Source organism: Python bivittatus, unplaced genomic scaffold (genome assembly GCF_059951505.1).
Source record: "Python bivittatus isolate LINGU-HERP-01145 unplaced genomic scaffold, Pbiv_v1 ctg000190_np1212, whole genome shotgun sequence".
NCBI classification, from domain to species: Eukaryota; Metazoa; Chordata; class Lepidosauria; order Squamata; family Pythonidae; genus Python; species Python bivittatus.
The window spans coordinates 3,834,737-3,854,996 of NW_028277042.1; the positions used below are offsets into that span (position 1 = coordinate 3,834,737).

General features: G+C 41.4%; 1 protein-coding gene across 1 annotated transcript in view; it reads left to right on the forward strand.

Moving 5' to 3' along the window:
* The window catches only part of NUP93 (nucleoporin 93), a 92,010-nt gene extending 79,584 nt beyond the window's left edge, over window positions 1-12,426 (forward strand). Inside the window, exons 17-22 of the mRNA XM_007434233.3 lie at window positions 3,364-3,480; window positions 4,928-5,046; window positions 7,023-7,140; window positions 8,325-8,408; window positions 10,495-10,623; window positions 12,176-12,426. Coding sequence (XP_007434295.1) covers window positions 3,364-3,480; window positions 4,928-5,046; window positions 7,023-7,140; window positions 8,325-8,408; window positions 10,495-10,623; window positions 12,176-12,286 — 678 coding nt within the window. The 3' untranslated portion in view covers window positions 12,287-12,426. The remainder of the gene's footprint in view (window positions 1-3,363; window positions 3,481-4,927; window positions 5,047-7,022; window positions 7,141-8,324; window positions 8,409-10,494; window positions 10,624-12,175) is intronic.
* Window positions 12,427-20,260: the final 7,834 nt, after the last annotated feature.

Sequence of the window (20,260 nt, forward strand, 5' to 3'; positions counted from 1 at the left end):
CTTTGTCGGCAAAGTGACGTCTCTGCTTTTTAATATGCTATCTAGGCTTGCCATAGCTTTCCTCCCAAGGAGCAAGCGTCTTTTAATTTCATGGCTGCAGTCTCCGTCTGCGGTGATCTTGGAGCCCAAATAAATGAAGTCTGTTACTGCTTCCATTTCTACCCCTTCTATTTGCCAGGAATTGATGGGTCCAGATGCCATGATTTTAGTTTTTTTAATGTTGAGTTTCAAGCCAGCTTTTCCACTCTCCTCTTTCACCCTCATCAAGAGGCTCTTTAGTTCTTCTTCACTTTCTGCCATTAGGGTGGTATCGTCTGCATATCTGAGGTTGTTGATGATTCTCCCTGCAATCTTAATTCCGGCTTGTGATTCTTCCAGCCTGGCATTTCTCATGATGTACTCTGCATATAGGTTAAATAAGCAGGGTGACAGTATACAGCCTTGTCGTACACCTTTCCCTATTTTGAACCAATCGGTTGTTCCATGACCGGTTCTAACTGTTGCTTCTTGGCCTGCATACAGATTTCTCAGGAGACAGGTAAGGTGGTCTGGTATTCCCATCTGGAGAAGGAAATGGCAACCCACTCCAGTATCCTTGCCAAGAAAACCCCATGGACAATGTTGAGTTTAAGGCCAAAATATTATTGGATTGTATGTCAGAAATGAAAGAATACACAGTGAGCTTTCTGCTGTAGGTTTAAAAGCATTTTTTTTTTAAAAAGCTGCTAGTCCTCATAATCTACTGAGCTATTTAAGATTGGAAATACTGTTTGTCTACTATCTCTGTTCCTAATTCTGTGCTACTTGATTGCAAAGAAAAAAGTAAAAAATTCAATTTTATAAATTATTTGAATGCAAAATTGAAGTTGGTTGCATTGGTGTCCCGTGTGAACACCTGTATTCCTGAGCTCTGTAGAGCATAATACCCTGAATTTCTTAATTACAAAAGATGGAAAGATTGAGATGGGCAGTCGTTTTCTTCTTGAGAATGAATTCACATTTCAAACTTTGTGATTAAGGCTGATCAGGATTCTTATGGACTTGCAGAGCTCTGGAGTGCTTCAGATTCAGTTTGGAAAAGATGCTTTGAAATATGCAGGACCACAAGTGTACCTGTTTGTGAATTGTTAAAACAGATTCATCTGTTTCTAGGGTTGGGAGGCTACAGCCGAAGCTTCCCCACAGCAGTGGTGTGGTCTTGGAAATAGATGCAGCTGCTTTAATGTGCACAGAATGGAAATTCTGTTTTGCTTTGAGCTCAGCACAAGCCATTGCATTCCAGAAGTTCTGCCAAATTGTTTCAGCTCAATCATAATTCAGAAAAAGCAAAACCTAGAACACTTTGGTTGTTTTGGGTGTCAAACAAAACAAAACCTTAAGTAATTGTAGAGAGACCCTGGAGTGAGTTTACAGGTGCGAAGGACAATGCTGGTGTGTATCATCCTTCCTTCCCTCAACAGCTCCCAGCATAGCACATCCCGTCCATCCACCTGCCCCCTAATCTTCCTAGCACATTGCCCTCCTTCCCTCCCCCTCCCACCAGCCCCCACTGCTGGTGGTGTCCCCCTACCCCCACTGCACTTTGCTTGGAACAATTATGCTTTGTTCTGTACTTGAAACAAAACTGTCCCATTTCATTCCATGTATGAATCAAAATGAACACGTGTTTCAGTTTTGGCACCATGCACAGCACATTTTGCAGTTCCCTGCTTAATCAGTTGCAGATAAGTCCTGCCATCCTGTTCCCATGCCTTTTGGAGTAGTTTTTCTGAATCAGATATGAAGCCTTGCGCAGCTTTACATTTTGCATTCTGAAAAGCATTTTAAATTAAATGCTTTTAAGTTAAGGAGGATGCTATTCTTGCTGAAACAGTTGCAGGTCATCTGGGGAAAGCCAGGAAGAGAAGATCGGGAAGAGAGATCTTCAGGGGGATGAAATTGTCTGTTTTTCTTGTGTTTGGCAGAGGTTCAGGCTAGGATTCAGTAGGCTTTCAGCTGAATCATATGATTAGAAATCTGAAGGGAAACCCATAATTGCTCTCTTATTTAAGTTATGGGTGTTGTAGAGTCCTGCTAGTATTCCCTACAGTGGAACTCACTTGGATAGGATATGACATTATATGCAATTCTGCAGATGAGGAGGCCGGGGGAGGGGGGCAAGACAACAGAGTTGGACCTTTTGAATCCAAGCCAGTGTGTTCAAAAAGAAAAGGTCAGGAGTTGGAATGAGAAGGTAATGGGGGAGCACTAGACTGCTGGAGTGATAGTCTCCTCTTTTCTGAACTTGGTGGAAGTGGACAACCAAGACATCCAGCTGGTGGCAGTGTAGCCATTTATGTCATGAAGAAAAATCCTGCTGTTTTTTTTCCTTCCTGTCAATTTTGATAATTATTTTTAGAATCTCTGATGAAGAGCATTTCTGAGACATCTTAGGACAAAGTGTATGTGTGAATGTCCTTCACTATGTAATCATCTCCAACAGCTTATTCGCCCACATTTTCATTCCGTCCCAAGAGACAATATCCAGGTGGATTTTCCCTTGGGGATTTCTCACATAAGGCAGCTCGGGAAGCTTCAGAGTGATGGAGAAATGTGGAAGAGAGAGCAATGTCAATAAAAGCCCCTCTGCCACCTCCACCAAGACTAATTTAAAAGAAGTTCTCACATACTCTGAGAATAAAGTTGGAAACCAGAAACCTCTTTTGTAAGAGAAAAACCCTGAGAAACTACAAGGTGCATTTTGGCTCACCATAAATGTTAGTAGCTTGGAACAACTTTTTCGGAGAGCTATTTGACCAAAGCCAGCATTCAAATGAATCAGTGAAAAGTTCAGAGTTTATCAACTCTGCAGCAGCAAGAAGGAGCAGACATCTTAAGATATATAATGTTTCTTTCGCAACATGACAGATGCATCATTCTTCTTTATACATTTCATAATGGGAAATGTGTTCAAATATCAGCTGAAATTAGACTTCCCACATGAGAACTTTAATCAGAAATCATTTTATGTAACTCCAGCATTATCTGCTATTTGTAGGACCTAGAGACGATAAATCAGAGATTCATATCTTTACTGCATTTTTGTACTTGCTCAGTAGTGTTACTTTGATAGGTCATAAATTGTTTTGTCCTATCATCTCAGTATATCTTAATTGCAGTCATATCTAGATGTGTGTACAACCTATAAATAAGAGATGAAAGAATAACAACAAAAACTAGGTATACCTGTCTCACCATCATGCTAGAGAATTTTCTTGTTTTTACACTAATATTTGCTAATTGGCAGACTGGTTCAGGAATTATTCTCTATTCAGTTATCCAAATATTTCATCTCACCTTTTTTTATTTGTCATTTTTCATCAGCCTGGAGTGATTGACAAGTTTACTAGAGACACCAAACCAATTATTAATAAAGTGGCCTCAGTGGCAGAAAGCAAAGGTCTGTTTGAAGAAGCTGCCAAGCTTTATGACCTTGCCAAGGTAAGCGGGTTTTCAGCCTGGGCAAAGAAATCAATTTAATGTTTAGACTGGTCAGAATTACAGGTATTTCATCTCTAAGAATATTAAGTTAATTATACAACACTAGGACTAACCTGATCCTTTTAATCTAGCCATGCTACTTTTTAAATTGATCGATTATGATTATTATATTACACTGATTGATATCACATTGTTATCAACTCTTAGCAACCACACTGATAGATTTTCTCCAGGACATTCTGTCCCCAGTCTAATCCTTCAGATCTTCCAATGATATACACATTACCACTGTATCTGATATTTTAGGGCCTCCTTCAAGAGCATTCATATTTGAGCCATAAAATAGCGATATTTATGGTTAATAATATTAATTTGTAAATTGTCATTTGTGAATCAGGACAAGCTGGGGAACAATGGAGCTGTTCATCAGGTTTTGTAGCACTGGAATGAACTTACTGGGACATTGTTAACCCAGAGTATAATATATGTTTGCTATGAAAACAGCCTTGAAGCATACAGTAAACATTAGGCCCATGAAGCACCCTGGATACGATCTCAGAAAGATACTTTGGAGCACAAAGATAGCATGGTACCCAGGGAGGTGGGAGGGCATTTTAAATAAAATGAATGTTTGTTTGATCTATCTCCTGCTCCTTAAACCAGACAAACCTTTTCCCAAGATTGCATTGTTGCCAAGAACCATCACACAACCTTGAGAAAGACATGGCTGCTTTAAAGAGTTACAAAGAGGTGTTACGTTTGCACACCAAAACACCTTTTGGGGATCAAATCTGAAGCACTGCCCATCCTTAATAAATATTTAATGCTGAAAATAATTTTATCAATTTCATTTAGTTCTTTATGATCTTGGAATGCTACTCAGACTATTTCAGTGTTTTATTAATATGAATATTTATGTGTCATATTTGTGTGTTGCTCAGTGGCTATTTTCTTTTGTTTTGTAGTACTTAATTTTAGCACAGGTCACAAAAGTCATAAATAGCCAATAGGGGAAAAATATGTATTTCTATTGGCATTAAGGTAAAGTTAGGCTTAGGGTTTCAGCTCCTTAAGTCCTTAGGATTCCTTAAGTAGGAGTAATATATTCATTGAGAATAGAGATTTCATGAAGGCTGAATAGTCAGCAAAAGAAATATGCTGGGGGGATGTGGGTGTGCGCGCGTGTATATTTATGTATAGCTCTTAAATTCACAAGAAGCATGGCTGAGAAATCTATCATGTATCTTTCTTAAGGCTTATCTTACCTTTTCACTGACTTTGCTCACTGCCACCAATCTCAGTTTATCAGGAAAGTTCCTAGGGTGTACCAGTAAGCCCTTCCTTCTCCCCCTTCCTCCCCTATGATTGCTGCTTTACCTTCTCCTTTTCAAAAGGCCTTCTAACTAAGTTCTGCAATGCCCCCTTTTCCTGTTTGTGCATTCCTCAGAATCCTGACAAAGTCCTTGAGCTGATGAACAAGTTGCTAAGCCCTGTAGTGTCTCAAGTCAGTGCTCCCCAGTCCAACAAGGAAAGGCTGAAGAATATGGCACATGCCATTGCTGAGAGGTAAGAGAATCATCTGGGCCAAAGGCCTGAGAATTCCTGCCCATGCCAGATCAACAAAGTTTCTTTGACCTTGTCCACTGAAGTTTGGGAGAGGCCTTTAATTATTAGTTCAAAGAACATACTCAGGACTAGAATAGCATATATGCTACTTTTCAGGGTTGGATCTTATAGGGCTACCATATCTGGCCTGGAGACCTATAGAGAGCCACTAGAAAGCAACAAGAAATTATGAGTTTTGCCTATCTTTGCTGCCATCAAGTGGTCATTTGGGTTGTGCAGCCCAGATATATCACTCCTTCCATTGGTAGAACTGGAGAACAAAAAATAATTGGTACATGGGGAAGAGATGTAGTCTGCATAGTTTACATGTAACTAAGTCACTCAACCCTGCACTGAGAAAGAAATTGATTAAAGGCTCCCATGAACCCAAAGAAGCCATCCAGAAAGAGAAAGCTGCTCTCATACAGCCAAATAAAAACCACCTTCTCATTTGCATGTTGCTTGCTGGAGTTGCCTTTTCTGTTCCATAGGCAGAAAATGAACACAGGAGCCTTCTGGTGGGAACAGCCCTCCTTGCTCAGTTTTGCATTCCAATGTCTGGCTGTCAGCTCAGAAAAGAAATAAGGACAGGAAGCAAACTTATAGCAGCCAAAGGCTAAACTCTTGTTTTTTTAATCAGCCTCTGAAGGCTGCAAAAGGCATGAGCAGATACAAGGCTGTGTTTTAATTCTCCCTTGCAAGAAACATAACAAAAGTAGAAAATGCACAACCATTATTTGAAGGCTTACTGCCGGATTTTAGAAGGGCAACCTAGACATTTCTAGAAGATTCATAAAAAGGCCAGGGTGGGGGGCATTCTGTCTTATCCTGCCCTCTAAAATGCAGTGCTCAAAATCTGCACTTCAAAGTCCCATGGTCTGTTACAGTTTTAGTCAACATGAAAGGCCTCTTTTGGCCAGAGATCCTGGAGAACAGCTTTCCAGATAAACTGGGAATTCCCAGCCTTCAGCATGCGTGAAGGCTAGAAAGGATGGACTGCTTTTGGGAGGATGCCCGAGTGAGGAGGGTTGCCCTGGAGAGTCACTGGTTAGGTTTGTGCAATGTGCTGAAATTCATTGATATCTTGAGCATTGAACCTTAAACTAACTCATCAGGCTGGGCTGCCACAATATGCCAAGCCTCGAAGAGTTAAACCCTGCTTAAAACTAAGAAAGCATAGCATGTTCTGAGCCATTAGGTCTTTAATTGGCTGGCTGAGTATGTTGTGTGGACACAGCTGGCAACTGACTGAGATAGCCCAAATGGTCTGACCTGGTAAAAGCAGCTGCTTAGGATCCCCTCCTCTTTGCATCCACTTAACACAGTGTCAGGGGAACTGGAGTCCCCTAGTTTTCTTTACTGAGTTTGTGACTTAATAAGCAGGTTGCCAGCAAGTAGTGACTCCAGTAGAGGCTGGAGTGAGGAGACGGTTGCAGCCAATATAAATCTGGAATGAAGGATGCCAACAGCCAGATGGCCACAGAGAAAGTTTGACACCCCCTGCCTTGCTGGCACACAAATTACCTCAGTTGTGAACTCATGCAGGAGCTTTCAGCATCAGCTTCTCCCTCCCACTTCCAAGGGGAGGAAAGTGGGACTAAACTTGCCTGCTGGGTTAATTGTAAGCCAGTCTTCCCACACTGGAAGCCTTTAAAGGCTTTGGGACCATGAACTCTCAGAATTCACAGCCAGGGTGAATAACAGCCACAGTAGCTGGGAATTCTGGAGTTGTAGCTGCAGCACATCTGGAGGGAATCAGATCAGAAAAAGTTGCTTGTAAAGACTGGTCCAGTATGGGAAACCCTGAGTAAAAGTTAAGTGTGGTTTATTTGTGCTTGGGATCTGTCCCTTTTCCTAACTGCTGAATTGCCAGAGAACATCAAGCTGTGCAGCCTTCCCAAAGATTTAATGGCACATCTGCTTTCAATTTGTTGCAGATATAAAGCACAAGGAATAAGTACCAAGAAACCTGTTGATTCAACATTCTACCTTCTGTTAGACCTGATCACTTTTTTCGACGAGTATCATGCTGGCCACATTGATAGGGCCTTTGATGTAAGCTTCATCATCTTTTTCTCTTGAAACCGTAAAAATTTAGTAGACTTTGAGATTGAGTCTAATACTTTGCCTCCAGGAAAGGACAACCAGAGCTTCCTCTGAAATTTACAATGGAGAACGCTGCTGCTTGTTAACTGTTCTTGTCTTGATCTTGACTGAGGCAGCCCATGTAAACTGACTGGGTAACAGTAAAATGGTATAAAGAGGTGAGGGGTGGAAGGTGTTGGCAGAATTGTCATTACTATTCCTCTGCTTAATAAGTTGGTTTTACTTTAGTTTTGAATGTTTAGATTCTTGGTTTATGTATGATGGTGTTGCAATTTGATTATGTAATTGACAGGGTTGTACTGATTTTTGCCTAGTTATTTATCTGTTTGTACCCAAGTTACAGATGTGGGGGGTTATGTGCTACCCAGAGTCAGCTGATTGGAGGGACCTATCAGCCCTGGAAAAGAATAAATAAATAAATTGCCAGGACTGGAAAGGATTCATTGAGCAAAAAACAAGGAGGCCAGAGAAAAGATTTAAGATACAAGACCCCAAATATTTAAGCCCCACCTGGAAATATCCATAACATTATTTTAGGATAGGGACTCTGCTGGCCCACATAGAATGCTTATGATAGTGGTAGGGTAGGCCCTTTTGGCCATTCAGCACACACAGTAGTTAGGTTTGTAATGTAGGGGCTTTATCCTTGTTCCCCTCTCTAGCAGTTCTACACTACATGAAGATTTTGTTCCACTTTCCCACTGGCATGATTTGGGAGTACAGAGGCCATAGTGAAGAAGGTTGCAGATTGCTCCATTCCTGCTCTGACAAAGATCCAGTCAGCAGCTTGGATAGCAACAGTTACTTTGGAGTCTGGAGGGGATGTTTACAGCAGATTTTCCAACTTCCAACTCCTGGTGACTGCAGTTCCCAGCTGCGGTTGAAACTGACATAGTTCTGTGAGATTGGTCCTAGCAGTAATAAACTGGAGAAGTAGTGTGTGGATTTAAGGCTCTTCCTGGGGCAACAATCCTTGTTTAAAACTTAATTGGATCTGTAGGTGCTAAACAGAGCATTTATCTGTACATAAAAGGAGGTGAATGTAGAAGCAGGTGTTCTTCCAGCCATTTTGCCAATGCATTGTTCTTTCCATGTTTATTTATTGTAGCTTATTTATGCATCTTTCACTGCAGATCATTGAACAGCTAAAATTAGTCCCATTGAGTCAAGAGTATGTGGAAGAGCGAGTAGCGGCCTTCAGGCATTTCAGTGATGAAGTAAGCAGGTGGCACCTTCTGTCTTTCCCCTTCTCTGTCTGAATCAGGCACTTCAGCTTTCTTGGACTATGGGTGATGGTGACTGTTGCTACTGCTAGTTTTATTTGTTATGGTAGTAGCATTCTTCTCATGGATTTCCGTTTACATATCAGAGCCTTGAACTGTCACTGGGTTGGTAAATTGTCTGAATGGTGAGATCTGATCAGGCAGTGTTTTTCAACCTTGGCAACTTTTAAGATGTGTGGACTTCAACTCCCAGAATTCTCCAGCCAATATTTCCTAGCATGCTGGCTGGGGAATTCTGGGACTTGAAGTCCACACATCTTAAAGTTGCCAAGGTTGAAAAATACTGGACCACAGATTGATGGAAGAAAGATTTGCTCTGTTTGCACTTTAATCTACACCTAGCCCATTCTCACTTCCAACCCAGATGCGAGGTAAACATAATTATCCTCCACATTTGAAGCATTCCAAAATTAACCATTCAGATTGCCATAAGAAGTTGTGCAGATATGAAGCTCTTAGGGAAGAATATGTATAACTATGGACACATTGCTGAAAATAATACAGAATAATATTGTATTAGGGTCAGTCACTTAAAATCAATGCACCCATTAGGGTGTAGGCATACAAAAGTGCACAGTAATAATTGTGCATTCTTTTAAAAAATCACCAACTTGTGACAATGGATTGAAAGGAACTTAAGACTGGAGAAACTGAGTGAAGCTTCCAGATTTGTCTACCATCTATTATACTGGGTTGGAAAAAGTTTTGGTCACTCCCTCTGAGCACCCCACATTAATCTATATATATTTTGTTCTCAGGATGCCCCCAAACTGCTTTAGGAATGGGAATGGGGCAATTTCTCTTTGTCTTTCCTCTCAGAGTGATCTACTTAGATGGCAAACCTATTTGTCTCATTCAAAGTGGAATGAAAAGTTACTTTCAAAAGACTGCTTAAAGAGAGCTTGTCAATTAAATAATGGGTTAATAGCAAAGTGAATTTGGAGATAAAAAGACTCTGAAAAGATGAACAGTATCTAATTGTAGATTACCCACATAATAATATAAATAATACATGGTACTTCTGTCTGCAGCTGGAATAATTTTGAGAAGTCTCTGGATTGAATTGGGAGAGGTTGCAGTGGGGCAGCATCTCAGGTGTTAATAAGGACTCTGACCATTGGAAGCTAACTAACTAACTAAATAAATAAAAGTTCCCTCCTTCGCCATGTGCATTAACAGCATGTAAAAGCCTTTGAATCTGAGACCTGCCAGGTTCAAACAAGTTGTTCTGATCACACCAGAAATGTCCCAATGCAATTCCAGAAATATTCTGGGCTCAAAATGGTTCAGAATAAGCAGAATAACATCTGCATCACAACACTTCTGTTAAAATTGGAAGAGCTGTTTCAGAGGAACATTTTGAACTCAAAACATTTCAAAGTGTTTGCACTCTGTTATTTTCAAGGTCATGCAGTTCACCGTTGCCATATTGACTTGAAAGGGCCGCTTGAAAAAGCTGCTTAAGGGGGAAACTGCAAACAATATTTGGGGAGTATGAGATCACAAATCAACCACTCAAACTTCTGAAAGGCTGCAGAGGACCTGCTGGTGAGGTAGAGATCTCACTGGAAGGCAAATAGCTAGAATTTATCAGTCCATTTTTTCAGCTTTTTTTGTTTTTCACTTTTTTAGGAATAGCTAATGGAAAGCAAACTGCTTCTATTCCCATTCTTAAAGCCCTGACAACAGACTGGAATTGGCCCAGAAAGTTGTAACATTGGGCCTTTGTGGGGACTTGGTTTGTTAAGGGGGGAATGGAAATAGGAGACCAAATTTTGCATGTTCTCAGGGTTCAGCAGGCCATCTGAAGCCTACATGTTGACCTCCCCTGACATAAACTATGATCCAGAACCTGCCATGGATGAATCTCCCCCATTCCTGAACTAGTTGCCACCAAATGGAGCCTGCAGAACAATTTGATATCTACCTCAATGATCTCTAGGATCATCCAGTATGACCTTCAGCTCTCATTTTTTCTTTCATTCTGTTCATCTTTTTTTTCCCCTCTTACTTTTCTTAGATTAGACACAATTTGTCAGAGGTCCTCCTCGCCACAATGAATATCTTGTTTACCCAGTATAAGAGGTTGAAATGTACCAGCCCAGCCACGCCTGCTAGGCCCACCCGTGTCATTGAGGACCGAGATTCGGTAAGTTTTTTTCCTTAGTAGGCAAGGTCACCTTTTCAGCTCAGCAGTGACCATCTTCACAGTAGCGTAATAGGGTCCTATTTTTCACTATTGCATAAAGCTGTCCTAAGAAATCACTTGGTCAGAGACCCTTATTCTCCTAAGGAGAATGAGGCCAAGAAAGATTTTTGCCAAAGGCTATCCCAGGAATTAATGGCTGGGAAGAAATGTGGAGTCCAGTGACTGGATGATCCCTATCTTCTTTCTGCAGGTAATTTTTTTTCAACAGGTCTTGACTTTTGAGAGGTGTGCTTTGAATATTTCTTTGTCACATGCATTTTAATGCATGCATACACACAGGCATTCTGAAACAGACCTGAGTCATCCCTTTATATTCAGAGTTAATCTACAAGAAAACTGGCCACCTTCAGTTGAATGCAGTTGACATGCTTCAGGTCATCAGGTACCATGTTCCTAAAGGAATCTCCTTATTGTGCAAAGTATTTTAACCAGGTTCAGTTTCAGTATGGTTAAGTGCCATTAAGGCAGGGCAAAGGTGGCAGATACAGGGATAGTATTTGTTCTTCATTTTGTAGGATATGTTCTTACCAACACCTGAAAAGGATGTCAGGGGAAGAAGGCAAGAGGAGAGAGGGACAGAGAGAGCGGAGGGAGATTAGGAAAACACTGATTTCATCCAAACACTTCTGTCATCTATGCTTGAATCTGATCTGCCAAATCTTAGATCAGGAAGCTGTAAGGAGACCAAGGCTGAGCCAGGGGAGGCAGTTCTAGAAGAATACACGTCCAGCAGTTCCAGCATTGCTGTAGGTCATGCCATCCGGTGGATTCATTGGGGGATTGTATCTGGAGCTGAAGGGCATTCTCGTGCTGCTTGAGAACAGAAGGAGAAAGTAATTGGCCCTGAAACAGCCAGGGAATTGCGTGTGTGTGTGTGTGTGTGTGTTCCTGCTTTCTGTCTTTGATTAAGTTATTACAGTGAATGGAACACCTGCAGCTCCAGGGTGGCTTTAACCTTTGGGGTGGGTGCAACAGTGATTCAGTTTATGCTGTGCTGGTAGTCAAGGAAGAGGAGCCTCACCAGCCAAGCCAGTCTGAGCACCTGCCATAGTATAAGATAGGAGGGATAGATCAAACAACCTCCTAGAATCTGAATTTACCATTTGGTGCTTCTGATAAAAGCATTAATGTTCTGGCAGGTTTGTTGAAAGTGTTTCGCAGATGAACATCTCAGCAAAAATAGGGAGAAAGCACCCTGTTTTCTACCATACTTTTAGCAAAGGATAGAGATTAATGAAAATTAGTGGAAAAAAAAGATTTTCTAAAGAGAGGAAGATATAATCTTAAGGACATATCGTGGTAGCTCTAAATAGCCACAAGGGAGCAAGATTCAGATGAACCCACTGTCATGTTAACTTGCCACCTACTGGGTTTACTTCAGATGCACATTAAATACAAATGAGGTTTTTGTTCTTTTCTAATGAGCTGTCCCACCCTATATCTCTCTTCAGACTTGGCTAATTTTTGTTTTCCCTCTTTTGATGCCCCTTAGCAACTCCGATCTCAAGCTCGGGCACTCATCACCTTCGCCGGGATGATCCCCTACAGAACCTCAGGGGACACCAACGCTCGGCTAGTGCAGATGGAGGTCCTCATGAACTAGCTGAGCAGGAAAGCCAGCTGGTGCTTGTTTTTTTGTGCGCTCTTTGAAGGGGGGGGGGTCCAGTTTAATTTTTTTCAGTTTTGTTTTATTTTTTGTAGTATGCATTTTTGTCAACCGCAATAAATTTCTTTGGATTTATATATTTGTTTTATTGATACCTTATTTTACTTTCAACATTTTTCTTATGTTCTCTCATTTATTTATTTCCCTTTTCAAAATATTTCTTCTTTTGGAGGAGAATGGGGAAGATCCTTTAAGTTAAAACCGTAGGAGGCAGGTACAATGTCCTTATTTTACTCCCTGGAGGATTAATGGACCCTTGCGACTGTTTTGCCCCCACCCCAGGTCATTGGCAGTTGACACTCGGTTGTCAAATTCAACCCAAGTAATGCACATAACAGCTGGGTTTGCCCAACTCACTGGACTACATGAAAATGGAGTTGGGTAATTTATGGATTAATGTGTTGTGGGAACCCAGCAATTGCCTTAAGATATTGGGGGAACCAGACTGTTCTACTAAACAATTCCTTCATTTGTGGGGCATCGGATACAAGGTGAACACAATAATTTCGTTCTCCTAACACAGCCATAGGCTTTCTGTTACAAATGATTAGCCGAGATCGAGTTCCACAGTGTTCCCTACATTGTCTCTCACGAGGATCCTTGTTTCTCAGAGTCCCCTATATTGTAATGTTTTGTGCATGGAATATTCATATTCATTAACAAGGTTATAATGAGGAAAAATGACATTAACTTGATGTTTATTACGATATTTATTTCCAGCTTTCTTCCAAAATGCTCAGATTTCCTGCAGTTACTGAAAATAGGGGCAATGAAGAGATGCAGGCGGCTAAGGAATCCTAGCAGGAAGGCAGGCACTGAGTCCCCAACTTTATCCTGCACTGAGAAAGGGATCAAACTGTCCAGCTTCTGTTCTAGGAATCCCAGGCATCCAGGGGTTCTCTGCCCTATGCACTTTTGGCGTAGCTGTCTTTAATTTTAAGGCATGCCAACAAAACCACCTGCAAGCAGAAAGATGGGGCTCCTTCCTCAAAGTGTTGTCAGGGTGTTGGGTCAGAATCCATAACCCACATTGCATGGGGTGGTGGATGAACGAGCCCAGTCCAAATATACCAGAGCATCAAATGGGATGTCGTCAGCCTTGTCCAGACAAGTAGTTCACCCAGGAGCACTAGCTCTATCTTTATTTAAGGTTACGTTAACAGAATCTTGCAAGTCTAAAACTGCATCTCTCCTCCCTCATCTTTACAGTCCAAAAATCTCAGGAGGCCCCTTCTGAGACATTTGCCATGCCCCCATTCCTTCTGCAGGCTCAGCTGCCTCTTACCTGACTGTTGCTTGGTCTGTGACTCTTCCACCTGTCTCCCAAGGTCATTCCCACATACCATTAGAGGTGTGTTTTTCTGATGGATGCTGCTCCACGAAACGTGTGGCTCTGGCCTGTATGAGATAATTAACTTGGCTACTCTTTGTATCCCTTTCTTCTGAATTTGTGCAACACGCTGTGCTATTGAGAAATTAGCCAAGGTTAATTTTAACCCAGCTTAGAATATTATGTAAATGCAGCCACCAGCCTTTTAATAATCTTGGTTAATTGTGATGTGAGATTTCAGCCATAGATACCCTCCAAAGCAGACACACGTGCCAGATGAGAGCTCAAAGAGCAAATGATGTATTGAATACACACTGCATGCTAAGGCTGTTCTCTGTCAATCAATCACTTGATAAGAGAATTAAGCAAAATAGATGATCCAGTGAAGAGCTGCTCTTGAAGGACCACCATTTTTCTTTCCTCTGGGCAGTTCAAAGACCTAGAGTAGATGGATAAGACTCTGACATTGTGAAGACAGAATTTTCAACCTGGTTTTTGGGGGGTATAATTCCCCCTTTCCCCCACTTTGTTTTCTTCCTTGTTTAAACACACACACACACACACACACACACACACACACACACACTGGGGGAAATTATACTGGATTTATTCAGGATTGGCTGCTGAATTTTAGTATGATCCTGGTGGGAACTGTGACATATTAATATGATTGCCCCTCTGGAAACTGAAAACAAATTGCCCAGAGTTGTTGGGAGTTGGGTGGCATATAATTCAACAACAACAATAATTCATCTTAGATTCTTTCCAATGAAATGCTTTTCCAATCAGGCTGGGAAAAAAGCAGGCAGAGCTGGAACCAAGTCTTCAAACAGTATTTTCTTGCAGTTACCAGGTTAACAATGTTAAATATTACAGTTAACAGTAAATAATAAGTATTAAATATTACTATACATTTTGGATAAGTAGAGAATAAGGTTGGTTTGCAGTGCCTCTTTGCTTGTCTAAGAGATTTGTGGCGTAGACTGTACATTTCCCTAAGGACGAGCCTTGGTTTATGCTGCAACAAAGAAGGATAATATCACTAACGAAAGAATATTTTAAAAATATAAGTAATACTAAGTACCATTTTCCTTTGATTGTCATACTAGTTATTCCAAGATACAAGTGCTACACAATAAGTGGAGATGTGGTTTTTAGGATCAAAGATTATTTCTAGATTAACTCTAAATTTAGTCAGTTGTGTGAACTTTCATAGGCAGGAAGAAATAATTAGCAAGTAAATATATTCTGTTTTTTGTTTTTTTAAATATGTCATGGTTCTCCATTTTTTAGGGGAAACATAAGTTACTCAGATGGAAAACAGGAGGAGGAAGGAACTAGTCAACTTTTAATAGAGAGTTGATATATAAGCAAGTACAAATCAAACTCGGCAGTTTTACTTCCTTTCTCTCTCTCCGGTCTTTTGTCTGTAATATTGAGCCTTTAGGCATTATTTTTCCAAACTCAGTACTGAGGCCACATGCATGTTCTGTGGCTATGCCAAATACATTGTAACACAATGCATGTAAAAAAGGGGTGGGACTTCAAAGGGCACAGCCATGAATTGACTTTTTTGAGCCCTTCTGTGGGCCCCCACTTACCCTCCCCTCCCCCTAGCCTGTTGTCCCCCAACTGTGTGGTGCCCCAGCTTCAAGAAATTCCAGCTGGTCTGACCAATTCATCTGGAGCCCGTTGGTGAGGGAGGCGTGTTGAGGCACTTCTGTTGCATTACGAGAAAGAAGGAAAGAAAATGTTCAAGATTGTCTCCCTCAGAATCTAAAAAAATATTCAGAGTTTAGGAATATTTATTTCTATTATATTTCATTAATAATTGGTTAAAAGTCACCGATCTGTGCAAATGAAGTTATCCTGTTGGTTGTTGTTGGCTTCAGGACCTGACAGGTATCAGTTCATCCGTTCTCTTCCTGCTGTTTCCCCAAGACCCAGAGAGGAATCTAGCTTTGAGTAGGGAGGTGGTACGGTGGTTAAATAAAACCATCACAGGGAAATGGTAGATCTGGGGATATTTTTTTAAAATATAATTTATCCTGAAACAACCTCAAGAAGCAATTCTCCAAAGTGGATGAGAAGTCAGAAGCCCCAGGCTGATATCATGGTATTGTTGCTGCAGCTGGTGTTGTGAATCAGGCCGACATAAAGTGCATCTTACTATCCGGCTATTTCACTACACCAGGGTCGCATCGTACCACTTGCCTTCCCTGCACAACCCGCCACCGAGATGCGGCTGATTCACTCCAAAGTCATCTCTCTATTCCGGTTTGTCTTGCCGTGGGCGCTGTCTTGAGTGCAGCCACCAGTGGGTCCTGAAAACAGAACGTCCTTGCTTCTCTGAATCCAAAGACGTCGGCTGCTTTATCCAGATGTTGCAGAACGGGCAACGAAAGCAAGACAGCTCCACTGCTTCATCTTCATCTTCCATTCAGAAGGATACCTCTCAAATGAGGGGATCCCTAATTTAGAATAAATTCCACAGAAATTATTGTTTTTCACGTCTTAGATAGCTGGGGTGGGGTGAGGGGTTGGTGAGGGAGAAAGAAATTGAGGGGTTCAGCTGATTGTTGGAGTTGTGATATTCAAAATGCATTATTGGTTTACACAAAGTGGGCCGTTTGGTGTGTTTTTTTAAATTTTTTTTGACAAAGCTATGTTACATTTATTATTCTGTAATCTATTCTGTAATTTATTTGTTTTATATTTATATTATAAAATTTATAAATTTATATTATGTAATTTATTTATAGAATAAATGTAATTTACTCTGGAAAGCTCAACTTTTTTTTTTTATTAGGATAATTTGAGCCTGGCCGTTCGGATAATTTGAGCCTGGCCATTTGTGTCTCAAGGTTGATTTGTTCGATGATCCATTTGTTTGTTTCCTTGGCTGTCCACAATATTCTCAGGAGAGAGAAGACTGGTTGTAATTTGAAGATCTAGAATAGCTTTCATCAACCTGTCACCCTCCAGAAGTGTTAGAATTTGAGGTACTCAGAGTTTTTGGAGGACTACAGTGGTACCTCTACTTATGAACGCCTTTACTTACAAAATTTTCAAGATATGATCAGTTCCGGCCCCAAAAATTTACCTCTACTTACGAATTTGCCTTGACTTACGAGCCATTTTCCGCCCGTTCCACATGGTCCGTGGCCATTTTTCCGCCCGTGCCACGTGGTCCGCGGCCATTTTCCACCCGTTCCACGTGGTCTGCGGCCATTTTCCTCCTGTTCCACGTGGTCCGCGGCCATTTTCCCACCCATTCCACATGGTCTGCGGCCGTTTTTCCGCCCCGACACGTGATCCGCGGCCATTTTTTCCGCCCTGCCGCGTGGTCAGCAGCCATTTTTCCGCCCCTGACACGTGGTCTGCGGACGCCAGAACAGATTAACGGTAATTACATTGAACCTTATGGGAAAATTTACTTCGACTTGCGACCAACTCAACTTGCGATCAGAGTCACGGAACGGATTAAGTTCGTAAGTAGAGGTACCACTGTACTTGTCTTTCAGTTTGAAGAGGAGAAGGGCGCCGTGCCATCAACAGCAGTACTTGGAGCCAAGATTCAAAATAAAAACAAGAACCCACCAGAATGAAGTGGCTAAAATAAATCTTAATTGATAGTGTACTCAGCAGTCACCCTTAACGACCCAGCAGAATGGCTTGTGAATGGAGTGTGTGATGGAATGGAATTATGAAGGCCACACTCAGGGAGGCAAACATCCTCTTTCGTCTCCAGAAGGGCGAGGAAGAGATAAGAGGATGAGGCTGGCACCTCCCTGAGGAATTCACTGTGTTTTCACAGCTACTGTGGGAACGCAATTTTCAGTCTGGGAAGATTCTTGCTAGAGGTTGTAGCTAATAAACATTGCTGAACTGAATCTGCATGGTCTCCTGGAGTTCCTTGGGCTAGGCCTGACAGAATGTGACTCAAACCTGGATCTTATGAGTTCCATCAAGCCAAAATTAATTCCTTAAATTTTCCACTGGATTTTCATGCCAAACGTTTCCAGCTATTCTTTAAACACTGAATATTCCTTTAATGTTTGACTCATGGTTTTGAAATCCTAGACCCTATTTATCTGATGTTAAGGTATTCGAAAATGGCCAAATGTATTGCTTATTTGTTGTGGTTTCCGTTCTGTGAGATGTATGACAATCACCCTGTGAGACAGATCAGCTGAGAGAGACTGTCACCAAATCCCTGGTGAGCTTCCATGGCTGAGGATGGATTTGACCTTCAGCCTCCCCAGTTCTAGTCCAACACCCAATTTTTTTACATTAAAAAATAGTCCATTTTAGTAACTTTTATGCTTCAAATAAATTTTTCAAATTCAAAGGTTTAGAAAGGGAAAGACCAAGGACGAGATACTGTCCTTGATTTTCAAGAATGCCTCTGTGGCTCCCCTAAGCTTTGAAAATAACACTGCCAGCAGCTACAGTTCAGTGCTTTTCTGGGACAAAGGTCAGGAGGACCAAATGTAGGAATACAATAAACTCAGACTTTGCAACAGGTTTTCTTTCCATCTCACCTCTTTCCTGAGCAGGCAAGAACTCTAAATGTGCCCACCTGCCAGAGAAGGACAGATGGCTATGTTTTATGCCGTCTGGCAAACTGATTTGATTTTAGTTTGATTTGATTCCAGTTCATGTTGAATGTATGATCTCTCTTCTCTAAATTCCCAGGTCAATCTGATTTATTTTACTTACATTACCTATTAGATAATGAAGACAATTTTGTGTCTTTAAATGTCATCAAGTTTTGTTATACTGTGTGTAAACTCTCCCCTGCTATGAGTTATAATGGCTAATGGTGGTTATGCAATGCTTCATTTTGGCAGTCTCTTCTTTTTTGGTCTTATGATTGTAATAAAATCCATCCATCCATCCATCTCTTTGACCATCTTTGACCATCTCACCAAGCAACGTATTCAGGTCTAGTCCTGCCTAACTGAAGCATTTTATCAACCATCCCCAGGAGGGTGTAATGGTATGTGGGAATGACCTTGGGGACAGGGCAACAAGACACAACCTAGGAAGGGAATACTTCAAGCAGGAGGATGGCTAGCCCCATAGTGGCCAGCTCTCCGCAGCCTGATTTTCCATCTTGGATCTTCCTTTTTTTAGTACTGTTTTAAATTTTGGATGTATTATGTGTTTTAGATATATTTATAGTTTTAATGTTTTCTGTAAGTCGCTCAGAGTCTTCTATTGTGGGGGAGATGGGTGGGGGAGAAATCCAATAAATAATAATAATAAGAGTCAGATAAAAGGCAGCTGAGCCCACAGCAGGAATGTAGGCAGGGCAAGAGGCTCCAAAGAGACCCTCTCTAGTTTCTTGGGCTGTAAAGGCAACTGGAGGAGAACTGTACTTCCAGACTTGCAAGATTCTGTTAATGTAACCTTACAATAAAGAAGAATTAGCTCATCTGGTTGTGTTTCCCTCTGTCGTAAGGCTGACAGAAGGCTACCCTACTTCCCTGGATGGTTGGGACAGTCAATATCAGGCTCCCTTCAAGACCGTCCTTCTCAAGGTGGAACAAAGAAACTCCTTGATTTATATCAAAAACAAAAGAGACACAATAGACATACAACTTATGTTTGAAGAAGCATTCTGTAAGCACACTCTCCTTGGGGCCTATGTTGGAGTATTCCAAAGATTGTCTTTATTCATGGCATTCAAAGGCTGCTGTCCAATCCAACAAAGTAGTATGCAACTGAGGTTTAGAATATTTTATATATTTAGAAATAAAATGATGAAGAATAGCAAGGATGTACAAGTTCTGAAGCTTTCTTGCTCACCACTGATTAAAGATTGGCCCATTTGAGCCCAGAATTCTCAGATTTGGCTAAAGATCCAAAAGAGGCATATTGGATGACAGACATAGAATCACTGAATTGTGCGGTTGGAAGGGAACCCGTGGATCATCTAACCCTCTGCAATGCGCAGGAAAGCCAATTCAAACATTTGAGAGGCAGCTGTCCAGCCTCTTCTTAAAAAACTCCAGAGACAGAGAACCCACTACCCCCAAAGATAGACCATTTCACTGTTATACAGATCCTACCATCAGGAAGTTTTTCCTTAAGTATAAAGGAAATCTAAGTAGCTGCAACTTATATCCATGATTTCTGGCCCCAGTTCCTGTAGTTATGGAAAAGAGTTCCTGACCTTTTTCCTACAGCCCTCATTTACGTATGTGCTTGAGCACTGAAATCACATCTTCTCACGGTCTCCTTTTCTCCAGACTGAACATCCTCAGTTCCTTCAGCCTGCCCGCATAGGGTGTGTCCTCAGATCTCTATATCATCTGTCACTCTCTTTGAACCTCCTCTAACCTGGCAGTATCCTTCTGGAAATGTAATGGCCAGAATTGTATGCAGAACTTCAGGTGTAGCCTCGCCAGCACAAAATCGGGTTGCAAGAATTAGATTTTCCCTTTTCTTTCAGTATTGCAGCAGCCTACTTTGGATGTATCTGGCACATGGAAAACTGCACTTGTGGCTGCTTTCTCTTTGGGAGACATAGCTGGAGAACTGGCTGATCCCTAGCAAAGGCACTGAAGGCTTTA